Genomic DNA, 23,691 nt, shown 5'->3' on the forward strand with positions numbered 1-23,691 from the left:
TCTCCCTACCCCCAAGTTTGTACCTTCTTCTTCGCTTGAGGCTTTTGGCTGGCCGTTACGCAGGTAGGTCAGCTGGACTTTCCTGTTGATACCTGAGAAATGTCCATACCTGGAGAGGCAGAACACAAACACACACACACACAACAAATTTTGATATGCACATGGACAGACACACAGTGAGGACACACGCATAGACAAATCTTCTAACATTTTGTTTAAATATTAAGCAGCACACGTCTGACTTCTATTCCATAACTATTTCAAAATAAAACTTAAAAGAGAAGAGAGAAACAAAACAGCAACTGTTTTTAAATTTGACACACTGATCATACACACAACCGAGTACCAGCATTAGCAAATGGTTTAATGATAATTCAGTCACTCAGCAGGTACTTTATGCCAGTAGTGGATCTCCAAGTTTGATTTCTGTGTGTAATTGCATACATATATGCAGGCAAAAGACCAAAAGAGAAAGTCAAAGTGTGTGTGACTTTTAAAGTCAAAATCAATGTTGATTTTAATCACAGTGTTATCTTAAAAGTCACACGTCAAACACATATCAGTAGCCCCCACTTGTGCCACACGATGTGCTTCAGCAAGAATTCGGCACATCCTGCAGACTAACCGCATCGCATTCTCTAATAGGACAGGCAGCGAACGCCTCAAAGAGACACGTGATGACGGACCTGAACCAAGGATAAGTGACTCTGGCAGGAAGCCAGAGAATGTGAACAGCTGTCGACGAGACATCATCGCACAGCGCACTGGTCGAGTGTTCTTGGTATTTGTTTGCATCAAAGGTTTGGGATTACTGCGTCAGGGTGGTCTGTTTGGGTTACTAAGCCAGCCTGATTGGACCCGAGTGAATTTCCTCTGATAACCTTAGAACTAGGACATATGAACAACTATTGTGTTTTTACAGTCTATGCTGTAAGACCTTATAGTAGCTACAATCTTTATTTGTATATGAAAGATGTCACTTCCAGTGACAGTTTCAGCCTCTTTTAGCTCATTGTTTTGGTTTCACAGCCTGCAGCTTTACTGTTTTTGGTTCAACACTCTCATCAGTGTTGTTTTTCGCTACATCAGGCATTTGTTTTTAGAAAAAATAGCAACAAAATAAAGGCTGTGATAAACCCACTGACACCACCTGCCCAGCACCAAGCAAGACAAGCTGACTAAGTTAAACTGGTAAACAGTTAGCAGCTAAAGGGGAGCTGGTGGAGGCTAAACGTAGAGCTAAAAGATAATGGATGAATAATAATGTTGACTGCTGGATTTCTAAATAATGAAACTGTATAAATAACAAAATCTGACAAAACACCACATAAAATTACAGTAATTACAGGTTGATGAATTTGGATTAGACGTCCTGAGTGAGTTTGGGGTTCCTGGACAGTTTCCCAAATTTACACAGTTAAATAGCTAAAGTGGTGATTGGTGGTCAGACATGGGTGTAGACCAAAACAGAGCTAGAAGTGGGATAAATATTATATTTACATTCATGTAGTGGCCAGAAACACAAATTCCAAATGAATGTTAATGTTAATTTGTGGATGTGTAAATAGGGAACCATTTGCTGATTTGTTTGCCATATTCAAAATGAAAGGACATTGTCTGTTCACGCCTTGTTTCTGCTGCCTGCAGGTAGATTCAAGGATCAGATCTTGCAGGTTTAAACTAGTTTTCATGTGGTGTGTTTGTAAAAGCCTTTTTAAAAGTTTTGACAGATGTCTCCAACAGATTTTGTAGTGTAGGTGTTTGTTTGAAATTCACAAACTGTTACAGCTTATTTGAAGTGGGCACACTGTGGGCTGAATGACTACTGCAGTGTGTGAGGTGGCAACAGAGTGACATAAATTGAGTTGTAATTTCAGTGCAAACCCTGCTTTATGAAAATAGAACCTCTTTATTATGTCTATTTACTTTAGAACCTGGGAATATTTTTCTCCCGCGGTTTTGAATGTTGCATTTCTTGCAAATGATCTCAGACTTCCACATTATTTTGTTGCTGTACTCCGATCTCTGTGGCATCAACACTAAAATGAAGCAGGAGGAAGGAAGACATTAGGAGACTGAGAGTCCACTTGATATGCGGTAAGAACGGCATGCACACAGCACACACTGATTCACACACGAGGAAACACAGTGAAATCATCAGAGACATTTGACTGTGTCTGTGTCTGGTGTTAATGGCTAAAAAAAGAATGGATGTTAATGAAAATGATACACTTGGTGTACAAAATATTAGGGATACCTTCCAAATACTTTAAATATCTAATCTTGAATAAGACTATGCGTAACTCTCTTTACCCTGTTTATACCTCATCTAGACTTTGAATAGGTGTAATGGATAAAAAAACAGAAGTCCTATCTTTCACCTACGTTAGTCCTGGTCTGTGTCAGATAAAGAAAAGGTGTTCCTAATATTATGTACACACAGTCTAAGTACACTAAAGTAAAGGAGGGTGGTAAAACCTCATCCTTTAAAGTGAGAAGGGAGAGGGTGCGTACTGAATGTCATTCAAGCTGGATTCCCTTTTGGAGAGAAAGAAGGAGGGATTGGGTGGGCAGGAAAAAAAGAGAGAGACAGAGGAGGGAAGAAAAAGATAAAGCAAAGTTAGAGACTCGAGGGAGGGAGCCAATCAAGGTCAACATGTGTCTGTGAGTATGAGACAAAAGAAATGACTGAACCCTGGTTGAGTGTTGAAAAGATGAAGCTAGTGCTGAATCCAGATGAGAGTGGGTGACTGATGATGAATGATGATGGCAGGAAACAGGGGAGGGGTGGCTGATGTGTGTTTGGCTAGAGACTTGTGTTGTTGGTGTAAGATGTCACTCACATCTCCAGGACAGTCTTGAGTTGCTCCAGTTTAGATTTCTTTTCCTCAATCTCGCAGTCGTTGTGCTGGCCCAGTTCGACCAGCAGCAGGCGAGCGATATCTAGCACTTCCTGGAAACACAGAGGCAGTTCTTAATTTGACTCTTATCTTAAATTGCACTTGGCAGACTAAACACGCGCTGGAACCTCTGCAAATGTCCTGACTGAATACCCACGTCAAAGACGAGACTGATAGTGAGGACTGCAGCTTCAGTCAGAGATGATACAGTGACAGGATGAATACAGGGTGTGAGCGGATTTAGACAGCCAAGTATAAACATTCAGACAACAAAACAATAATGTTTTGTGACACATAATAATTATAGAGCCTGATATATGTAAACAGAACTTCATTATTCTTAAAAGGATTCAGTTATAATCTACATACTGTATATATTAATTAACACAAATAAACAGGCAGAGGTGAAGGTGCGTGGGAACAATGAAAGATCAAGAAAGGCCCGTCACCTGGAGCTGCTTTGGCTTCTTCAGCTTTAGCTTTCCTGACTTGTAGCCTCCGTACTTGTCAAACAACTCAAAGAATCTGTCCAAGACAAACAAAGTAAAACAAAGATGAAGAGATACAGTCACACTGGATGAGGGCGATATCTTTTTGACATGTTGATTTGACATATGCTGGTTTGTTTTTATTCCATTAAATTGCAGCAGAGATGGGAAGGCAGTTTATGCTGAAATATGAAAACTGTGACCTCCTGAACAAACAGAAACAGAGAGAGCAAGGATATAACATTAAAGTGTGTACCATAATCTTCTTGGATGAGATAAACTGCACAATGTTTTTACTGTACATCATACTAAATATTTGAAAGATATGCTGACAGAACGAGGAAGGGACGCCTTAAATGCAGAATCCAAGAGACTTACAGAGGATGTCGGACCTCCATTTTCATCTTTTGCTTTGGTGTGCGGTCTCCGTGACGGATGATGGCAATAACACAGCGCAGCTCCATCCTGAATGAAGCAGAGGAGTAGACAGGATAAAATGTAATTACGGGAACTCTGTTATTTCATCATCTGGACAAACTATACACCATTATCAAACACTGCTCAACACGCGCTGCTCTTATCACTGACACCACAGAGACAGAAAAGATTTCAGACTTTGTGAGGTCAGTGCCTCTGTGATCCATATTCAAGGTTTTTTTTTTTTTTGGCCTTTTTTCAAGCTTTATTTTGATAGAGACAGCTGGAGAGTGACAGGAATGTGATGGGGAATGACATGCGGAAAGGGGCCACAGGTCGGATTCAAACCCTGGGCTTCCGCAGCACGGACTGAGCCTTTGTACATGGGGCGGCTGCTCTACAAACTGAGCTAAACACCGCCCTATCCAGATTCAATGTTAATGTGAGGATCCATTGTAAACTTGCATGTTTTAAAAAGACACTTGTCTTCACAGTCCAACACTACTTTCAGACATAATGATAATTATTCTTTTAAAGCCAATAACCCTTTTAAAGACTAAGTTTACAGAGACACACAATATAAGTTCATATCATCATACTGTGCCGATGACATGACATATGATATAACTCATCATGTGCATAGTAATAAACATATTTTCCAGGAGTTCCAGGAGTTTTCCAGGAAACTTGAACACCATATAGACAGTATCTTGTTTGGCAGTACGTACATGGTTCCTGAGGTTGTTGGGACAATGGGGATGTCTTCAGCTTCCATTGGGATGGACCAGGGGATGTGGAACTGGGGCGCTAACTCCCTCATCACCATGTTTCTGGTAAGGCAAAGAAAAGTAACAGATTTAAAAGGCATTAAGCACCAAGAGCACTGACATCAGTTTAGAAATTATTAATATTTATGTTAACTTATTTTGTTAACTTGTACACTGCTGTATTTACTGCATGCTACCTGAGCATCACCTGAGGAATTATGTTCATGTTGGTAACCATTAGTGGAGAGAAGCTGCATTTTCTGTTTCTTTTTATTCGTAAGTCTTTAGTCGTGGTTGCCTGGAGCGAGCGGTGATAAATTAGAAATAAACTAAGATGTGAATCTGGTGACAGGATCCTCCGAGCTGTCTATAAATCATGATACAAGAGCTTCAGGCAATATGTACATGAAAATGCAAATAAGTACCACAGACGACTTCATTTCATCAACAGGGCCAGGAGACATGACCACAGTTGTCATAAATTAGAGCCTTACATATGTTTTTGTTTCCTGAAGGCTTTGGTTTCAAAAGATACTGTGTCAAGACCGGTGTCACTGGCTACTACAACTGAACAGTTTACACACACTGTGTTGCTGTGATGCCAGCGTCAAACTGAGCCTGTCTGTGCATCAGGACAATGTTTCAAAGTGTGTAAGCTGACATCACGTACCCCAGCACTTTGGCACAGTCGTCGTAGTACTTCATGGAGTTTTTGACGAAGCTGAAGCCATTCACATCACAGACGAAGGAGTGGCCGTTAGCTCTGAGCAGGTCGAATCCACACACTGTTTGCTAAAAATCACACACAGATGTGAGCCACAATGTGTATACGAAATAATCTTAAACACTTCAGACTGTTTTTATTAGGCAGATGATGATGATTATTAAAGAAAGAACATAGAAACAGAAATTATGAGGTTTAGTTATTTTTTAATAGGTAAGCGCCATTTTGAGCACCGTGAATGAATGAAAATCTAATTTCCCTTCGTCCAGTAATAAGTAATAATATTATTAAGAGCTGTACAAAGAAAGTATGATTTTTTGATTTTCTGTGACTCATGCTTCAGTCATTCTCGCTTCATTTGGTTCCTGTGTCGTTTCTGAATTCTCTGAGTCATCCTTAACGAGTTCTGGGCGTTAATGGAGTCAGCACCAGAGAGCTTCCCTTCTTCCCTTTTTCTTTATGTTTGCTGATTACATCACTGTATAACCTCTCATGGTAGCAGGCTTTAGAAAATATATTTATATTTGTGTGAGGAAATATTGTATTTAGTTTGCAAATAAAACAATGAAATATTTAGAATTATTGGTTTAAACACATTTTCTCTCTACTCTAAAATGTGTTTAATGAGCTGATGAGCTGATTTATGGTTTCAAGCAGATAATCACGACTGCTGCAACATTTGTGAGCTTCAAATAGACTACTGCGCATAAAAAGGTTCTCAGCAAAGTTTGACCACTAGTGGCTTAGGTAGCAATAAAAAAAGGACAAGAGAAGGACCACAGGCCCTAAAAAAATGCAGTTTTGAAAATAAATGTAGTTTCCTGTTTCTTCACCTTATGCTGCACTACATCATCTGTATGATGACTACATTTACCTTGAAGGCCAGGCAGACCTTGCGAGCCACTAGCTTCTCCATGGAGGTCAGCATGACAGGGTAGCGGATCTCCTTCCCCTCACTGTCCCTCTCTACTTTTCCATCCAGGGCAGGAGATTTCCGGGCCTCCGCATGGGCGTAGTCTATACCAACTGTGTAAACCTGAAACAACACAATACACACAAAGGAGAGGACACACAAACACAGAGAGTGCACATGATGAGGAAATTTACATTTCATGATTGGGAACTGCATGACTCAGATCTGTTCAAGATCTGAGTCATCAATGACCACATGAACTTGCACAGTACCTTCACATCAGTACCATCTGTGGGCATGAACTCTTCATATATGTAGGAGCCAGTCTTTCGTACACTGCTTTCTGGGGAGTACACACTGCTCCGACTCCCTATCTACAGCAAAGAGGCAGAGAGACAAAGGAGGTGAATTCAAAGGCATGAGAAACCTGTAAAAAAAAAAAAAAACTTATTTCATTTCATTAGCCAACATCCACTCCATCTATGCAGTTTCCTAACAGTACTTAGAGTCACTGATGTCTTACTGTACTGTTCAACAGGTTTAATCCTGCAGCAGCCACACAACCTGTCAGTGTGACCTAAGTGTCTTTTTGGAAGGGATTAATCATAACATATGAAAATAACATTCACTGACATGTTAGGACAGTAACTCTTTCAACATATTACGCCCATAATTGTGCACGAATGGCAAAGTTTATGAGCAGTGTGTCCTTAAATAACTTCCTGCTTCCTTGTTGTGAGTATCTCTGGGTGAGAGCATCTGCCAATGACAGAAGTTCCCCCGTGTTGCTCGGGAGACAGCTACCTTTCTGAAGAGTCTTTGGCTGCCCCCTCCAGCAGATGTAGGGTAATAGATGTAGACGTTATGGTCCTCAGCGCACACGGGTTTCTCCACGAAAGGTTTAGGAAACACCTCCCCGTTCACCTCAACATGGTCCTCCCCCTCCACGAGGTTGCACTCTGCACAGGGTAAGACTTCAGTTTACTGAGAAAGCTAAAGCAACAAATGATGCTAAAGGAAACACACATACATTTACACGTACCCACATGTGTTTACCACAACAGCAAGCATCACACCCACTGTGTCTTTCACATCCACTCAAAGAATAATCCATTAAATATTCATGTGCTTTATTTATCCTTGATTTAACCATGTCTACTCAGACACATTATCTAATTTCCAAAAGGCATCTGGCCAAAACACTAAATAATAAATAAACAGCTTTGTAATGTTGTTGTTTAAATATTTATAATCGCAGTTTATATTTAAAGGAGGAGCAGACAAGCAGACTCTGCTACAGCCACTAGAAAAATATGAATACATTATAAAGTTCCTGATATACTGGTATTAGAGTTGTCAGGATACCAAAATGAGTAACCACGATACTATACCAGACAAAGTATCACGGTTCCAGGTATTATTGCAATACTGCTGCCTTTTTTTAATTATTATTATTTTTATGAACTGCAATGTATTTGTACAAGTTATAAATACTTATTAATTACTTATAATGTTGTTAGGTGCATGATAAACATAATACTGGTGAAGTAAGAATTAGACTGAAACAAGTTTGAAACAACAAGTTTGGTTTTTGAGCAAAATGAGTGTTGCCACTGACGACGGCACCGCAGCAGACTCGCCGCTCGGGCCCAGTGCTTCTGCCATGGTGAGTGTGTTGTCTCGTGTTTGTGACTGTAAGCCGTGCGTGCGTCTGGGTGAGACAGAACTTTAGCTTGTTGTTTGTTTTGAAGCGAAGTTCTATCGAAGCGGAGCTGTCTTCATGGAGTTCGTTCTTGCTGGCAGAAACACACGAACAGCCAATCAGCTAAAAGCCTATCATATCCCCGGACGTCACCAGTAACAGGCAAACAGCCAATCATTCAGCAGTAGTTTGGTTGCAGTAGTTGCCATGTTGGTTTGTTTACATGGAGTAGCATGCAGTGAGAAGCCAGGAGGAGAGCAGAGGCGGCCGCTATGTAGTGGAGACTGGCACCGGTAGTATAGTAATCCACAGCAGTACCGTCGTGTAGAATTTATAGTATAGTAGGAACTGTTGCAATTTGGTACCGCGGGGTACCGGGGGTACCATGCAACTCTAACTGGTATGCTGTCATATGTCACTGGTATGTGATGAAATACATTTTTCATGGAATAGGTGGCTTTGTCATTGTTTGTTATCATATCATCAGAGGGTTTTAAATAAGCATACTTATTTAACACTAACTTATACCTCTTACTAACCTTCAGGGTTGTCGGGGTCTCGGTTTAACACAGCGTAACGAGGCAGGTCAATGCCCTCTTCCCGTAGGATCCGGTACACTTCCCTCCTGACAGGAAATCAAACGGCATTATAAAGACCCCCCAAAGAGGAAAACATAATGAGTCTGCGTGTGTGTGTGTTATTAGGGTTCGGCGGTAAAACAGCAATAAGGTATATAAGTGAAAATAGCAATTATGTAATTTTCATTCCCATCATGTGAAAACGTGCAAGTTGCAAACAGTTTGATTTGGATAAAAGGATGCAGCTGCTGTAAGCTGGGAAGGGAGAGATAGTGAATCTGACTGAAGGTGTGTGAATTTTGTGAGGAAAACTGAAATTTAATATGCTGACGCAATACGGATGCTGATACCAATGGTTCTGTTACTTTCTACAGTACGTCTTAGAGTCTGAAGCTGTCAAAAAGTAGCTCAGCTTCTTCTGTCGCCACTGAACCTCTTCATCGCCATCTTATAAGAAAGCATCATTTTAAAACTAGCTGGTAAAACTTTTTATTTTTTGATACTCCTGTGTGTGTCTGATTAAACCATACCTGTCCTGTATGAAATACTGCATGTTGAGGTCATTGATGAGTAGTGGATTCCTGAGCTTGGCGTAGTCCACAGCTTTATCCAGAGGGAAACCTGAAAATTAATCACACCATGAATAAAAACTTTATCAGCCGGACAGTATATTCATCAGTGCATGATTTTCATGTAGATCCATCTCTGCTTTGCTATTCTGTTGTCTGATTCCTTGACACAGTAGTGAGGGAGTCTATATTTATTAGCATGTAATGAGTTCTGTGAGCTAGAATAAAGAGCTACACGGCGTTACTGTAACTGAGCCTCCACCTTAGTGCTCCTTGGAGCACTGTGTGTGGGTTAGGTTACTGAAGGTTACTTAAATACAGCTGGCTAATCACTAGTAAAGGTACTGACACATATTATATGTCACAAGTGGCTATCTTGCTTAAGATAGATATCTTGCATACCACTGAACCAAATATTTGCCATATTGGTGTGCACGAGAGCCTGACAAATGTCTGGAAAGTATTTTGGAGAAGTGTTTTTTCTTCCAGTTTGCCAATAATAATAACACAGGAGTCATATCATGTTCCCATGTTCAGAGAAACAATCCAAAAATCTCATTCTTTTAAAAATAGAATGGAAAAACAACCTCATGAGACTAACTCATACTGTGTATACATGGAGAGGTGTGCTGATCTCGTTCATCCAGCTCTGCCTCTGTAAAGCATACTTGTCAGCTGAGAAATAAAATGAATCACAAGCCTTAAATAGATGTTCCCAATCTCACAGTGATCTTTGTTTCCATTGAGACATTCCCATAAACTGGTGCTGCTCGCTGCCAGACAAACTGACACAAAGCGGGCCAACTCTGTGAATTATAGTACAGCTTTTGGGTACTCATAGTTCTTAAGAGAACATTTAATTAACAGATGCAGATTATTTATTACTATTACGTTAATAATACTTGAGACTGCCAACATTTTTCCCAATTTTGCAGATAAATTACTCTTATTACAGTTAGGATCTGTAGATGATTTTTTCAGACTTTTTATTCATGACTAAACATGATGCAATTGCAGGACACAAGGCGCTCATGTGAACATCTTAAAGCCGCTGAGGATTCATCTGAGGGATTAGCAAGACATGGCTTACTCTATATATGTTTGAGTACCCACTTTAGGTGGGTGTAGTTGGTGAAGCTACTAAATCGTTCACACCTCTCTGCAGCATTAATATCCCTGTCACTGTTTCCCCTCAGGCAACAGGATGTTTTTAACTCATTTGTAAATTTTACCTTTGGAGTGGAAGGAGATGAGGCAGTCGCACAGAGGCCACTTCTCCACAGGTTCTTCCAGGATCACCTCCTCGGGAAAGATGACCACATTGATGTAGTCAAACTTACAAAGGCGCTCCAGGATCTGAGTCATGGGCTTGGATTTTGACTTCTTCATCATGGCACATATGCCGACCACAATCTGTCGCTCTGACGGCTGGTGGAGAGGATGGGAAAGACCGGGAGAGAGAAGGGAAGCAGGTATGGAGGGAGGGAGATGATGATTCAGCATGAAATGTTGTGATTCCGGTCAATTTTCATTCATTACTTTATTTCTGGTGTGTAAGAAGCTTTAAAGTCTCCCGGGAGCACTACTGTCATGTAATGTAATGTCAGGATTATCTAATTTGTCATCAGCATATCTGAGTGAAACCTAAAAATACTTACTACAAACAGGAAAACATGAATGCCTCATCAGCAGGATAAAACTTAATTGCATTCATAGAAAATGTGTTTGATTCTCGAGATAACATTCCACTAAATTGATTAATGAGGGAGAAAATCTTTACTGTTTTGTGGTTTGTATGAACTGAACTGCTACCTGTTCACTCAATGTAATATCAGCTGAATAGTTTATGTCTCTGTTTTACTTTTACATTTCAGCTGAGACTAAGACAGAGGAAATCAAAGCGAAGGAGCGAGCAGCTAACACAGCACTACCATAAAGTCCTTTTATAGCTGCACAACTAAACAACAGGCCAGATGCTTTAAAGTTGTTTATCTACCGACACTGTTCTCATGGCAGCCTTTGTATATTTCTGTCTCTATTTTTTTTCCACTGTCCAATTCCAAATAAAACGTTCCCCTTTAAAATTTCCAGGCCTGTTCATTTCCCACTGCCCAAAGCTTTGGCTTCCTGTTCCAAGACAAAATCCTCTTTTTCCACAACCTTCACAGCTGCATGATTTATTTATTAATGATACTATGCATAGACACCTACAGCAACAAGGCAAACCTTATACACCTGAAAACTTTGCATACCCACTATGTGTGCACCTGAATTAACACTTGTCACTTACCGACTCATCTTCGTCATCCTTCATGTCCTCTTCTCGATACATCTTATTCTTCATGCCTGTCTCCATTTGGCCCATGTCCTGCTCATCATCTTCACAGCCAAGCACGAAACGAGGAACGTCTCTCTGATTCCGCCCCTGTCCTTCCCCTGACACTGATCCTGATGCTGATACTGGTCCTGTTTTTCCGTGGCAGGGTTCGGACATCACAAACCCCTGTGTAACATGTTTGCTTCAGGCGGCTCCTCGAGCAGTTAAGCAGGAAGAAACCCAGCCAACTGTGTTACACCGTCAATAGATGACTGACGGCCGTTGGCGTTTCTGAGCCAGCTGATAACAACTACGTGCGTCTGTGTGTGTACAATACGTGTTGAGGTAGAAAGAGAGTGGTGAATATCCTGAAAGGTAGAACAGAGGGAGTGGACTCTGTTGAGGTAGATAGTCAAGATCTTGGTTGTAAAGCTCCCTGTGTCAGGAGAGAGGAGGTCTGGCTCTGAGAGATAACATGTCCCAGTCTGGAGACGGCTCTTCACACGGGAAGCTCCACGGTCAACATCTGTGCAATGTTCTCCTTGCCCTAGGAATAAAAACATACACATGGAGAAACTGGTTTAACAACACAGCTAGATAATTGTCGTCTCTGGTTAAACAAAAAGGTCCATCTCCATGGGGATGCGTTCCATAATGTTTTCAGACACATTTCAGAATAACAACAGGAGCCTATCAATGGCAAAAACATGCACCTTTAGTGGACTTGCTGTATATTGATGCATTAGAATTATGTGGCAGACAGCTTTAGTGGACTATTTTCAAGAACTGTTGTCTCCATTAGTCACTCAGACACAACAACATGGGTGAATAATTGCAGGTTGAAAATACTGAAGTTACCATTCAAGCAACATCAGTGCAGCTTCACTAAATACACTGCATCTGAATAACCACAATACTTGCTGCTGTGTTGCTACATCCACCGTTTGTGAAATAAACGTCAGGCATGTCACATCAGCTGTAACACAACAGAAGAAGAAAAAAACTGTATTGATTCCGGAGGAAACTGGGTTATTGCATCACTCAAGACCGAGGAAAGAAAATGTAAGTGTAGAAGACTCTGGATGGAAAGAAAAAAAAAACTGTGGTATGTTGACTATTGAAGTATTTATGGATGATGGTAGTTTACACATTTATTAATCCACAGTGAAAGGACGTGTACAGACATGTTTGTCAATAGATAATCACTAGATAAAATAGCTCCTACTGATGGAGTGAGAGGTTGGTGATAGCGTTGCAAAATCCCATCAAATGTTCAAATAATGGGCGACCACATTCTAAATTACTAACACCGATTCAGCTATATGCATTATATTTATAATGTTTGTGTCAGTCATCTCAGATTGACCCTTAACGAGACACCTCTGAATCTCTTAAAAACAATTTGAAGTTGTAGAAATTTTTTTTAACTTTTTGTTTTAAAGTCTGCTAGAAGGAGTGAACATGAACATCTGTCAAATTTCCCTTTCACTACCATTTCAATGAATAAAGGCTTTCGACAACATTATGTGACTGAGCACATTTAATTTCTAATGAGCGCATACTGCTGTTTGTCGTCACCATGACGACAGGGCCTGAAGAGGAGCCAGACTGTCTGTCTGTTGTGTCCGGTATGTACATTGAAGTAGATCACATTTCACACAGGACGGAGCAACTCATCAAACATCCTCGATGACTCAGTCCTGATGTCAATCAGAATTATTCAATCATAACTACAAAGTTGACTGTCTCAAATATATCCTAAAAACCCATTAATGAACTCCCTTTTCCTGCCCAGTACGAGGATTCAACACTGTGGCCTTATAGTCACAAACCCTGTCATGTAACCATTCCTGCTCTGTCCATTCTTTCCTCTTTAGAGATGACACAATACATTTCAGATTTTGTCAGTGCTGATTTTGTGATTTTTTTGTTTTGATTATTTTGGTGAAAAAACACATGTCATCCATCCAGGGGTTTAAATCTTTGTCGTATAATAGCAGCTGAGGAGTGACAGGAAGTTGGGGAGAGAGGGGAAATGAGATCAGATTCAAGCCCTGGGCTCCTGTGTGTGGTGGGGTGCACACCGCCTACTGTGCTAACCGGTGCCCTCTCACAACAGCATTTAGTACTGAATTTAGTTCTGAATTTTAAAATGTCAGTAAAAGTCTCCTTTTGTTTAGTTTTTTTTTGCCAGTTTGACGCACATACAGTTAATGTGTGTAAACATATCTAGAGAATGTTCTACTGAAATGTATTACTATGTCTCGAGATACTGCTTCTGGGTTTGTTAGCTGTTCTTTCGATACAGTTTAGGGTTGTTGCTCATCAGTCGATTTAACAACATACTGATGCAACACTGAAGTGGTTTTTGCAATCGTTCATTTACCAGAGTGTTCTACACAGGCATTTCAGGGAGACAGCTGCTGTTTGTTGTCTTTACTGTGATGACAGTCTGGCATCAATTACTGGAAACAACAAACTAAAATAAATGCTATAAATCCTTCAATAAGGTCATGATGTTCAGTTGTTGAAACTGTATTCATTCAAATTGATGGACATTTTGAGGATGCAGTTTTTGATGCTGCGGGGCATTAGGTGTTTTCCCTTATTTAGCCTACACACACTGCTATAAATGGCATGAACAAAATAATATATAACACCTCTTAGAATAAAAAGAAGAGACAAAAGATCATGTTGATGCTACACTGTCATGTAATAAGGTGAATGATGTCATCTGTATGTCTGTTCTTACACTATGTAACTGTTCGTTGGTCAGTGCACAGCACTAAGTCACACACCACCAACTATTTCTCTGATTTTGGTGAAACTGGATCATATTTTATGAAGAAAATGTTTTCTGGTCTTCTCTCTGATTTCCTCCGGCTGCTCCACCTCAACTCTTTACAGAGAGTTTACATTTACAGAGTTTCCTGATGGACAGTGAAGTAAACTTCTGCCAACTGTAGCTGCTGTTAACTAATGTTATCTCACTTTGTTAGCCGGGCTGCCCACACTATAAACTCAGAATGTGGGCAAATAAAGACTGCAAGCATAGTCAGTGTCGTGCTAGAACCGGAGCTGGGCAAGTGAGAAAAGTAACCAGGACCAGCCTCTATGGACATAATGACAGAGGTGAAAAAACTGAAGAGGACATGACATTGATGAAGAAAGCTAAGACGAGAAAAGGAGAGAGTGAGTGAGCAAGAAGCCGTCAGAGAAGAGTAAGGGTGGGACTGACTTTTAGTGGTTGGTGAGAGCTTGGTGAAATAAAAGGCTGAAAGACAGACACCGAGCTGGGCTGACTGCTGCTGGACTAGTCGTTGGGCTGTTAACAAAGTTGTCAATGCATATTTACCACAGTCATGTTGCACCCTACAACTGGAAGACTAAATGCACAAAAATACCAGTTTCTAAACAATGTTGCTTTAAATTCCTTAATTATAACTGAATTTTAAGATATAGAAGAGACGACATGACTGAACACTCTGCAAAATCATAAAACACAGACACACACAGAGTTATGTCACTCGCTTATAACTGAGCCAAAGCCCAAGAGCGAAGTGTGAAATGAAGCCAAGCTAGAAGAAGATACTTGCCACTGTAGTACGTGTACAAATAGTAGATGCAGCCAAAGCCAGTTCATGTGTCTCTCATCGGTGTAGTCTAACACCCCCACCCCCCTTCAAACACCACCAGCACCCTGACCCTACCAAACAGACAAACAGCTGACTCGGGGGGGAAAAGCCTCCAGAAACAGATGGGTAGATCATATCACAACATACCACAACCCGACTGTGCACAGTCTCTGAATGACTACAAGAACTTATTTAGAGTCACTTCTACTCACATACAGTGCAGATTATTTCTCTGGCACTGCTCAATGGTCTGACTGCTAGAGTTGACATGGTCTTCCTGTGTCCTGGTCCTTTCTGCCAGGACGTACCTTCAACTGAATTTCACATGTGACCAAGCCTGACCTTGGTACCCAGAAATAACAGTGTCCTCTTCTGTAGCGGGGGGCCAAACAGGAAATGCGAGATGAAGCCAAGGCACGGGTGTTGGGTGCCATAGGCCAGCCACGCTGCACGGAGATAACTCATCGTTACTCACCTCTGAGGCGATGACAGGCCACACTAAAACTAAGTGCAAGTCTTTTTTGCTAGCTCGGGGTCAAAGAACACTAACAGAGGTAAACTCTTAAATAAATACCTAAGTAGGCACAGCTGAGCTCGAGTTCATTCTGCCTTTACTACGCCAAGGACATGACCTTTACTCTATTTAACAGGATAGGACGAGGCTGCACATTGCGAGAAAAATGCTGCGTGACGGTGAAAACCACAGTTGTATCTACAATTTCATACGAGCAGATATTGAATCAGGGACTTTACTGCTTAAAATAACTTTCAGCGGTGAGCTCAGGTGCCATGACTGATTGGATGGGAAAAAACAAAACACCCTTGGCCTTTGACACATGACTCAGCACCACTAATGGTTTGAATTTGCATGCCATTACAGCTGTTCCAGGTATACTGTACTGTGAAGCAACATTTTCCCAGAAAACAGATTCCTCTGTCACCTGCTGTCCATCTCAAAGGATACCTTCAAGATGTAAAGTTAAGTCAAGTTTATTTATATAGGCATAGACTCAATGTGTTTCAAAAGAAAAAGCTAAGAAAGAAAAGAAATTGACAAAGACCATACATGACAAAAACATACAGACTAAGATAAGAAGGTATACAAATGTTGTCAGTTAATGTGTCCACCCTCAATTAATGGTAAACAAAATACTACTAGTGCCAATGTCGTCATGTTAGTCGAATTTTTCATCCCGCAGTCAAACTACTTTTTCTTCGCTGTCTCTAAGATGGATACCTGTGCTGACGTGAGTAAATACAGGCTGTAAGGTTCCAGTTCTGCCTGTAACAGAAATATTCAAAGATCACTAATGTAACAAATATTAAAAATAGATTTATTTTGGGTTGCAAGTTTGTTCATTTCCTGTTGTCAATGGCAACCCTTACTGCTGAGCCCTGAAAAGAAGATTTTTACTGAGTCAGGTCACCTCAGCTTCTGTTCCTTCAGTTTTTATCAGTTTTTCATTTTTCTGGACACAAATTGAGGTCATGAATGACTTAATGCCCCTTTCACTGAGGACAACACAGAGAAGCAAGACAAAAAGGAGACAGACAAAGCAACCAGACAAAATCATTGTGAAACTGTCTCCTATTGTTCCCTCATCACAAAGAAATAAATCCCTGTATCACCCACAAATAAATTAGAAGGCTGATTAAAATCATCCCCAGCTGTCACCTGTGCACCCTCGTCCATGGATGAGTTACCTCTGTCATTGCCGGAGATCAACAACAAGGCTCCAATAAAAAGCTTTTGACCTTTGAGACTGTCTGCTGCAGGACGCCTGTGTTGTGTTTATGACCAATGAGGGAGGAGAGCCGGTCATTAGCTCTTATTCACTTTCTCTGACAAGACGATAAATGAGAAACATCACAACACACTGTGCAAATGGCAACATGTTGCCTCTGTCAATTATAAGCTCATATTTTGTGAATCAATGGAATAATTGTAGGTCATCTCCAAGGAAAGAAAAAGAAGTACTGAATGACATTATGACGTGCTTGTGACACTAAGCCCAGTATCACTGCATTTTTATCAGGGTACGGATGATGCTGATGAAGGGAGCAGCTTGTTAATCATTAGAGGAGTTGCCTCCAGATAAACCTATGCGTGACAAACAGGCAGCACGAGGGTTTATATCTGATATTAGTATTGAACGGAACACAGATCTGTGTTGGACCTCTATACTCATCAAGGACATCACAGGAATAACATCCCCACAGGACCCAGAGTAACCCTACTGACTGACACATCTATGATAAAAGTCAAACTTAAATAGATTTGATTAGAATTGCCCTGCCATGCAATGACAAGACGAACAACTACTCACATTGGCTATATGGACTCGTGAATTATGTCAAAAGATAAAGTATAACCCGAAGGCTCAGCCTGGAGAATCCTTGGGATGGTTTTAAAACCTGTCTGGAGTCCAAACATAGATCTGCATTTATATTCATATACCTTTACACAGAGCAGACACTTCATTATACACCTGTACAGTCCAATACAACAACTCTGCCATGAAATCTACTTTTATAATGTTTCAGTTTTTGACTGACACTGTCAGAGAGGTGTTCATTTAACTACTATGTTTACTACTGAGGTTGTAGTTTGGTGACAGCAGTATCTTGAAAGGTGTTTCTAATGTTATGGCCCTCTCATGTATGCAACGCCTTTTGATATATGGTAGTCCTGTACAACAACAGCACCCACTGAAACCTAGAGTTATGATCTCTCTGACAGTGTCAACAAAAAGTGAAAAGTTGGAAGCTTCATAAACGTAGAATTTATGACAGAGTTGTTGTATTGGATCATTGGACTGTAGAAGTGTCCCTAAACAAGTGGTCGTTGGTGTGAGAGGTTTGTTTTATAGTTATTTTATTTTATCCCCAATCTACAACTGACTTGTTGTTTTTCTTATTTTGTTCTTCATTCTGTTTGTTCTTCTTCATATTATTCATTGTTTTCATATTCTCTTTAAATTAGCAGCCACAACTGAAGTGTGGTTGTGTGCAATGGAGCTGTGATCAGGCTGATGAGGAGCTCATATTTTTGTTGTATTAATCGTCCCTTGGTCTGTTATGGTACAAAACCAATAACTTGTGTAGCTTGTTATCTGAAGAGAGTTTGAGACTAAATGACTATCACAACTGTTAATTATTAAATTCAATGAAACTTTATTGCTCCGTTGCACAAAGTTTATGGAGGTTGGACCTGAAACACTATCACCCCGAGGTTCAGATAACATGCTGGTAATGTTATCGTCAGGATGCAGCTACCAGCTGAACAGCAGTTACAACTGCCTCTACAAGCTGCTAAATTCATTAGGCACCGAGCACTCGGGAAATTAGATTTGTTTGCATATACACACTGCCGTCATTACTGAAAACAGAGGCCGTAATAGGTTTGCCCGCGCACCGCCGGCCCTGCAAAAACAGAACCCAGTATTTCTAACTCCTCAACACAAAACATTCCTCACTGTAGATGAGACCCCTGCAGAGTTTACAAGATGATTTATGGAACGCAGAAAGATGCAAGACTTTATTCGCCTACGTCTAAACTACCGATGAATAACTTCTATACAGCTTTAAGGGATACAATAAAATGAAATTTGAATGGGTCCCTGAGGAGAAGCTGGTTTGCTGGAGCAGCAGAACATAATACAGAGAAGCAGCAGCAACAAAACAGAGGACAAATTGAAATGTATAGCAGATAGATGGGGTTTATATTCACTGTGAGACAAAAAGGTGACGGTGGTCTAAAGATCATATCCTGCTATGTACAAATTCAGAATGGGAAGAAAAGTAGAGATTTAGTAAGGCAGCGAGTGTATTCCCCAAAATAACAACAAATCCTCAGCTGATCCTTTTCTCGGTTAATCAATTAGTTGTTTGGGCAATAGAATGTCCCAAAGCCCAAGGAGACATCAACAAATGGCATGCTTTGTCCACAACCCAAAGATATTCAGTTCACCATCTGAGAGGACTAAAGAAAGCAGAAAATATTCACACGTGAGAGGCTGAAATCAGAGAATAGAGAACATGAACTCATTCATGAGGAGGAAATATCCAAGTCAGCAGGATCAAATGTTTGTCAGATAAATTACTCTTTTTAGGTCAAGCATGGAACAAAGTAAGGACAGTGGACTGGTAGCTGGAGGTGCCCTTGAGCAAGGCACCGAACCCCCCAAACTGCTCTCAGGGCTGCCCATCACTCCACCATTTCTCTCCACATGTGCAGGTCTACGAGCCCTTTGTGTGTGTGTGTGTGTGTGTGTGTGTGTGTGTGTGTGTGTATTTCCCCTCGATAAAGTTTCTATTCTCTTCTTCTATGACAGTCTCTGTCTCTCTTATCCACAGCAGCAGGCACAGGAGACACAGTCACGTGAATCTTCAGGGAGCATGACAGTTTGTGAAGGACAGGCACACATTTTGTCTCCCTCAGCAGTTACACACACACACACACACACACACACACACACACACTATGTCAACACTTCAGTCTCACACTTTGAAATCGAAACTCTAAACTCACACACATTTACAAAGTGACCAAATCATCTCAGGATGTCTGTCGTTCATCATCACACTGATGAGATATCGCAGCTTTTTTTGTTTTTGTTGGACCACATCGAGACACGCTGCGTCTCAACTCCCCAGAAAACAATGAATGAGTGAGTCACACATAAATAAATCAGTGTGTCGGCCTGCTAACTGCACGGCACTGCCCGCACTGCACTCAAGTTACAAAGAGGTTAAAGGCTTGCCTGCTTTTTGTCCCGTTTCCACCGACACAACAGCAAAAATCAAACTTTGTTCTGTCACAGGACGGAGAGCCTCGCCGTGAGGAAAGGGCAGAGAGCGTCACTTACCGGGACTTACCGGCGGAAAACCACTGGAAGTCAGTCAGCTGTTCACTTCCTTGTTTCCTCCGGCTGGACGAGGCTGAGAGGAAGCTGCTGCCTCGCTTTACTTTTCCTTTTTTCTCCTCTAACTCTCAGCAGCTGCTCGTTCACGTCCGCTCACTCTGTGATTAGCCATAGCTGCTACTGCTACCGGAGCCCGCTGCCGCCAGCTTCCTCCTTTTTCTTTTTCTTCACATTTTTTTTTTTAAACATAAAGTTTAGTTTTTTTAAAAAGCCGTGTCATTACTGCCACCTGCCGGCCAGAGCGGCGCACTGCAGCACAGCGAGCTTCAATGACCTGCAGTGACCCATAGGAAAGTTATGTGCTGCAAATGTTTGATGAAAATAATAAAGTGACTGAATATAATATAAGTGTTTTTATTCAAGTGCTGTGCTTATGTACAGTTTTACATCTTGTGCTTTACTTGAATATTACACCAGCACATTTATAGACGCCAAAATTGGATTATTGTTTTTACAACATTAGTTACTAGTTACTTTGCAGAGTAAGATACAGATTAAGTATTATTATGGATTAAGCCACACAGCAGTATAAGTAGTTGAAATTAGCTACTTACCAGCTACTTGAACTTTAATACATCACTAGTTAATTCAGGAATATTTTATATCACTCTGCATGATAAGTGCTTTTACTTTAGGTATGTTTACATAAGTAAGATTTTGAATTTTGTAGGACTTTAATTCATTCATTCATTTTTACACAGTTACACAATCTTTTAAACTTCCTTCACCACTGTAAATAAATACATAGATATAATTATTAATAGGTATTTTATGAGATACTATACACATATACAATACAATAATTGTGTACTATCTTTCAAATCTGGGAAGTAAAAAAAAAACATTTCAAGTGCCTATGAATTTTAAAACCTCATTAACGTCATTGTCAAAATTGTATCTGTGCTGTGAATGTAACCAGTGATACTGCCACTGAAAGAAAATTCTTGCTGATATGTAATGAGGTGTCAAAGTAAAGAGTCAATGTAAGATTCAAATACTATTCTATCAAATACTAATTAGTATAAAATTGTATTTCATTGCCTTAAAATAAGCTTTGTTTATTAATAAACCATAATACTGTAACACTCTCTTTTTAAATGCAATATTCTTCTCCATTGCTTTCCTCTGTATACATAAAAAGGATCATTTATAAATTTGTCACAGCTCAATTGAGGTTTAATTGCCTCCTCTGGTGTTTCTCTCTGTTATACTACAGTAAGCAGCCAGAGGTTACAGAACATTCATTAATTTGCAGAACGCAGACTTAACCGCAGACTGTGGCCATTTGCATTTCTCTGTGTCTGAAGAAATGCCCAATATGCCAAGTGATTCTGCTGCTTCAGTAGTATTTTACGGTCTTTCCCTTGGGTGAAATATAAAGGCTGTAGACTGTACACTGTAAACCCGGATAAGTTGATTGTACCTAAACCATTTGTGTCAAGTGATTGCCTCAAATGGTATAAGTTATTGACAGTAGAGAAAATTAATAAAGTATAGTCAACTTAAATGTACAATAGTCAGAATTTAACATTTTTAAGTTACATACACTTAAATGGTTTAAGTAATCACAATAGAAAAGTACAATAGTACAAGTACAATAATAAACTTAATATTATAAGTCAAATACACTTAAAATTATAGTTTTATTTAGTTTTATTAAAAATATGAATATATTATTATTTTTTAAATATTATATTTGGAATAAGAAAACTCCAATAAAATTACTCTTTGGCAATGACCACACAATGCAGTACATTTTATTTAGACACACAACAAAGCAACAAATATGTATAAACAATCAGCAAGATCATTCTTCAGCTTTTGAACCTTGGGAGGTAGCTCACTGCGACCCAAATTTAGCATTACCTGCTGAATGGAGGCAAATGTGTTTTTAAGTATTTCGGGTACTGCAGGTGAACAAGAGGCACATTGCCTGAGGTAGGTTGGTGAGTGTTTCCATTAGAAGGCTGCCCTCTAGGATGATCCCCACTCTTGAGGGGTTTAGTTGTGGCGATGCTGGGCTTGCAGTGCTGGTGTCCTCATAGCAGCGAATTCCCACAGGAATGTCCACAGAGTCTCCCTCATTGAAATTCTATAGTGTGAGAAACAAGACAAAAGGAGGATATTCAGGTTAACAGCAATTTGTCTACAATCAGCTGTGTGGTCTTCATAAATATTATGATTTTCATAATTTCAGATCAGACTCTTCCAAATATGCTCTCTATGTGTTTTACTTTTGTGTGCATTGAAAGGGGAGGATACACTGCTCTGAAATTTACAATTTACAGTCTTTATAAGGACAATCAATTTTGTGATTCACTGAGGTGAATACTCCGCAGATGAGCAAAGTATTCAGTTTCAGTGCAGGGTTCAAGAAATTCAAATGACAAACAGTGAAACTTTTTGTGAGAGTCTACAGTTTGCGGTTGATCCACACTTATGGTGTGAAAGCGGGATAAATAGCTAAGAAGTGCATTGAGAGACTTGAATGTACACATACATTCCTGATGCAAGCATGGAAAGGGCCGGTTCTTGCATAAGTCCCATGTTTTAGCCTAAAATGTCTAAAAAGCTGTGCTCTTTTCTCACAGATGGCAGGGCAGTACTTGCATTTTTAAGGCATTTTAATATGGCAATAACAACAATAGTAGGGCAAATGAGGCTAATGTTAAAAGTAGGCAGTGAATTTATTTCAAAACTACATTAAATAATTTGAATTTTACACTACTGTTGCAAAACTGTATGTAGAAAACACACAAGTAGCGAGAGCTACTCAAAAATCACAATTGTTACAATTGTTCCAGCAGTTTCTGTGTAGCCGCCAACGGATAAGCACAGACTTGTCTTAAGTTTTGAGCCAGTCACACTGTTTGCATAGAATGAACTTTTGGGTTAACAGTGTAGTCGTCCCACACACTTCAATATATCTTGTGTCAATAAAATGGCAATGGTTGGGGCGGTGTTTAGCTCGGTAGCTTAAGCAGCCGCCCCATATGCGAAGGCTTGCTGCGGAGGCGCAGGTTTGACTCCCGACCTGTGCAGCCCCTTCCCCCGTCTGTCTCTCCCCACATTTCCTGTCAATCTCCAGCTGTACTATCAATAAAAAAAAAATAGCAATGGTCTAATAACTGCAGGGACATGTGAGTAAAAGAGGGCATCAAATGATAGTGTGTTGTCAGCAGCTGTAAATAACATTTTATTTCTCTCAAATAATTGAACCATTTGGGAGTTTTTTCCCCAGTCATCCTTAAAAGTGTGCTGTGTGTTTGGAGAATCAGGAGTCACATTGTGACAGGTAAAGGATCAGCATGTAGGATTTGGCCTTGCAACATCTTTTATATATAAAAGATGTTGCAATTTACCTTCAGAGTGACCCTTTTATATAAAAGGGTCACAGACTTTTTTTTAAATGTGCTTTAGATGTGCCTTAAGATCACAGTTGCCTATGACAACCTTTGAAAGGTAGCAAAAACAGTCTAATTTTCAGGTGATCATACACTTAAATATACTTATTCATATTGTATTCAGTTTCTGCAATATTCTGTTAATAGACACACTGGACCTTTAAATATGCTAAAAGGAGTTTTTAACTGGTTATGAAATGAAATAATTTATAATAATGCCTCTATATGAGCTACATAAACAGGGCCATCAGTGAGAAAATTGGCTGTATACAATCACTTTTAATGCCTGCCACCAGTTCAAATTAGTTTGAATTCCCCTTGAAACGGGCTGATAACACCGCAGATGTTTCTC

General features: G+C 40.1%; 1 protein-coding gene across 8 annotated transcripts in view; it reads right to left on the bottom strand.

The window, feature by feature from the left end:
* The window catches only part of ppip5k1b (diphosphoinositol pentakisphosphate kinase 1b), a 49,514-nt gene extending 29,393 nt beyond the window's left edge, over positions 1-20,121 (bottom strand). For 4 of the 8 annotated variants that reach the window (XM_019261146.2, XM_019261143.2, XM_019261139.2 and 1 more), the window contains exons 1-14: positions 19,879-20,120; positions 11,349-11,922; positions 10,291-10,486; positions 9,020-9,110; positions 8,451-8,536; positions 7,014-7,168; positions 6,482-6,583; positions 6,171-6,332; positions 5,243-5,364; positions 4,534-4,635; positions 3,767-3,853; positions 3,350-3,425; positions 2,844-2,953; positions 24-109 (exon numbers count right to left, since the gene is read on the bottom strand). In XM_019261146.2, coding sequence (XP_019116691.1) covers positions 24-109; positions 2,844-2,953; positions 3,350-3,425; positions 3,767-3,853; positions 4,534-4,635; positions 5,243-5,364; positions 6,171-6,332; positions 6,482-6,583; positions 7,014-7,168; positions 8,451-8,536; positions 9,020-9,110; positions 10,291-10,486; positions 11,349-11,552 — 1,579 coding nt within the window. In that variant the 5' untranslated portion in view covers positions 11,553-11,922; positions 19,879-20,120. Of the gene's footprint in view, positions 1-23; positions 110-2,843; positions 2,954-3,349; positions 3,426-3,766; positions 3,854-4,533; positions 4,636-5,242; positions 5,365-6,170; positions 6,333-6,481; positions 6,584-7,013; positions 7,169-8,450; positions 8,537-9,019; positions 9,111-10,290; positions 10,487-11,348; positions 11,923-19,878 lie in introns of all 8 variants that reach the window. The other 4 variants (XR_002042074.2, XR_002042073.2, XM_019261150.2 and 1 more) reach the window with 2 other exon arrangements.
* Positions 20,122-23,691: the final 3,570 nt, after the last annotated feature.

This window comes from Larimichthys crocea, chromosome XIV, assembly GCF_000972845.2.
Source record: "Larimichthys crocea isolate SSNF chromosome XIV, L_crocea_2.0, whole genome shotgun sequence".
NCBI lineage: Eukaryota > Metazoa > Chordata > Actinopteri > Sciaenidae > Larimichthys > Larimichthys crocea.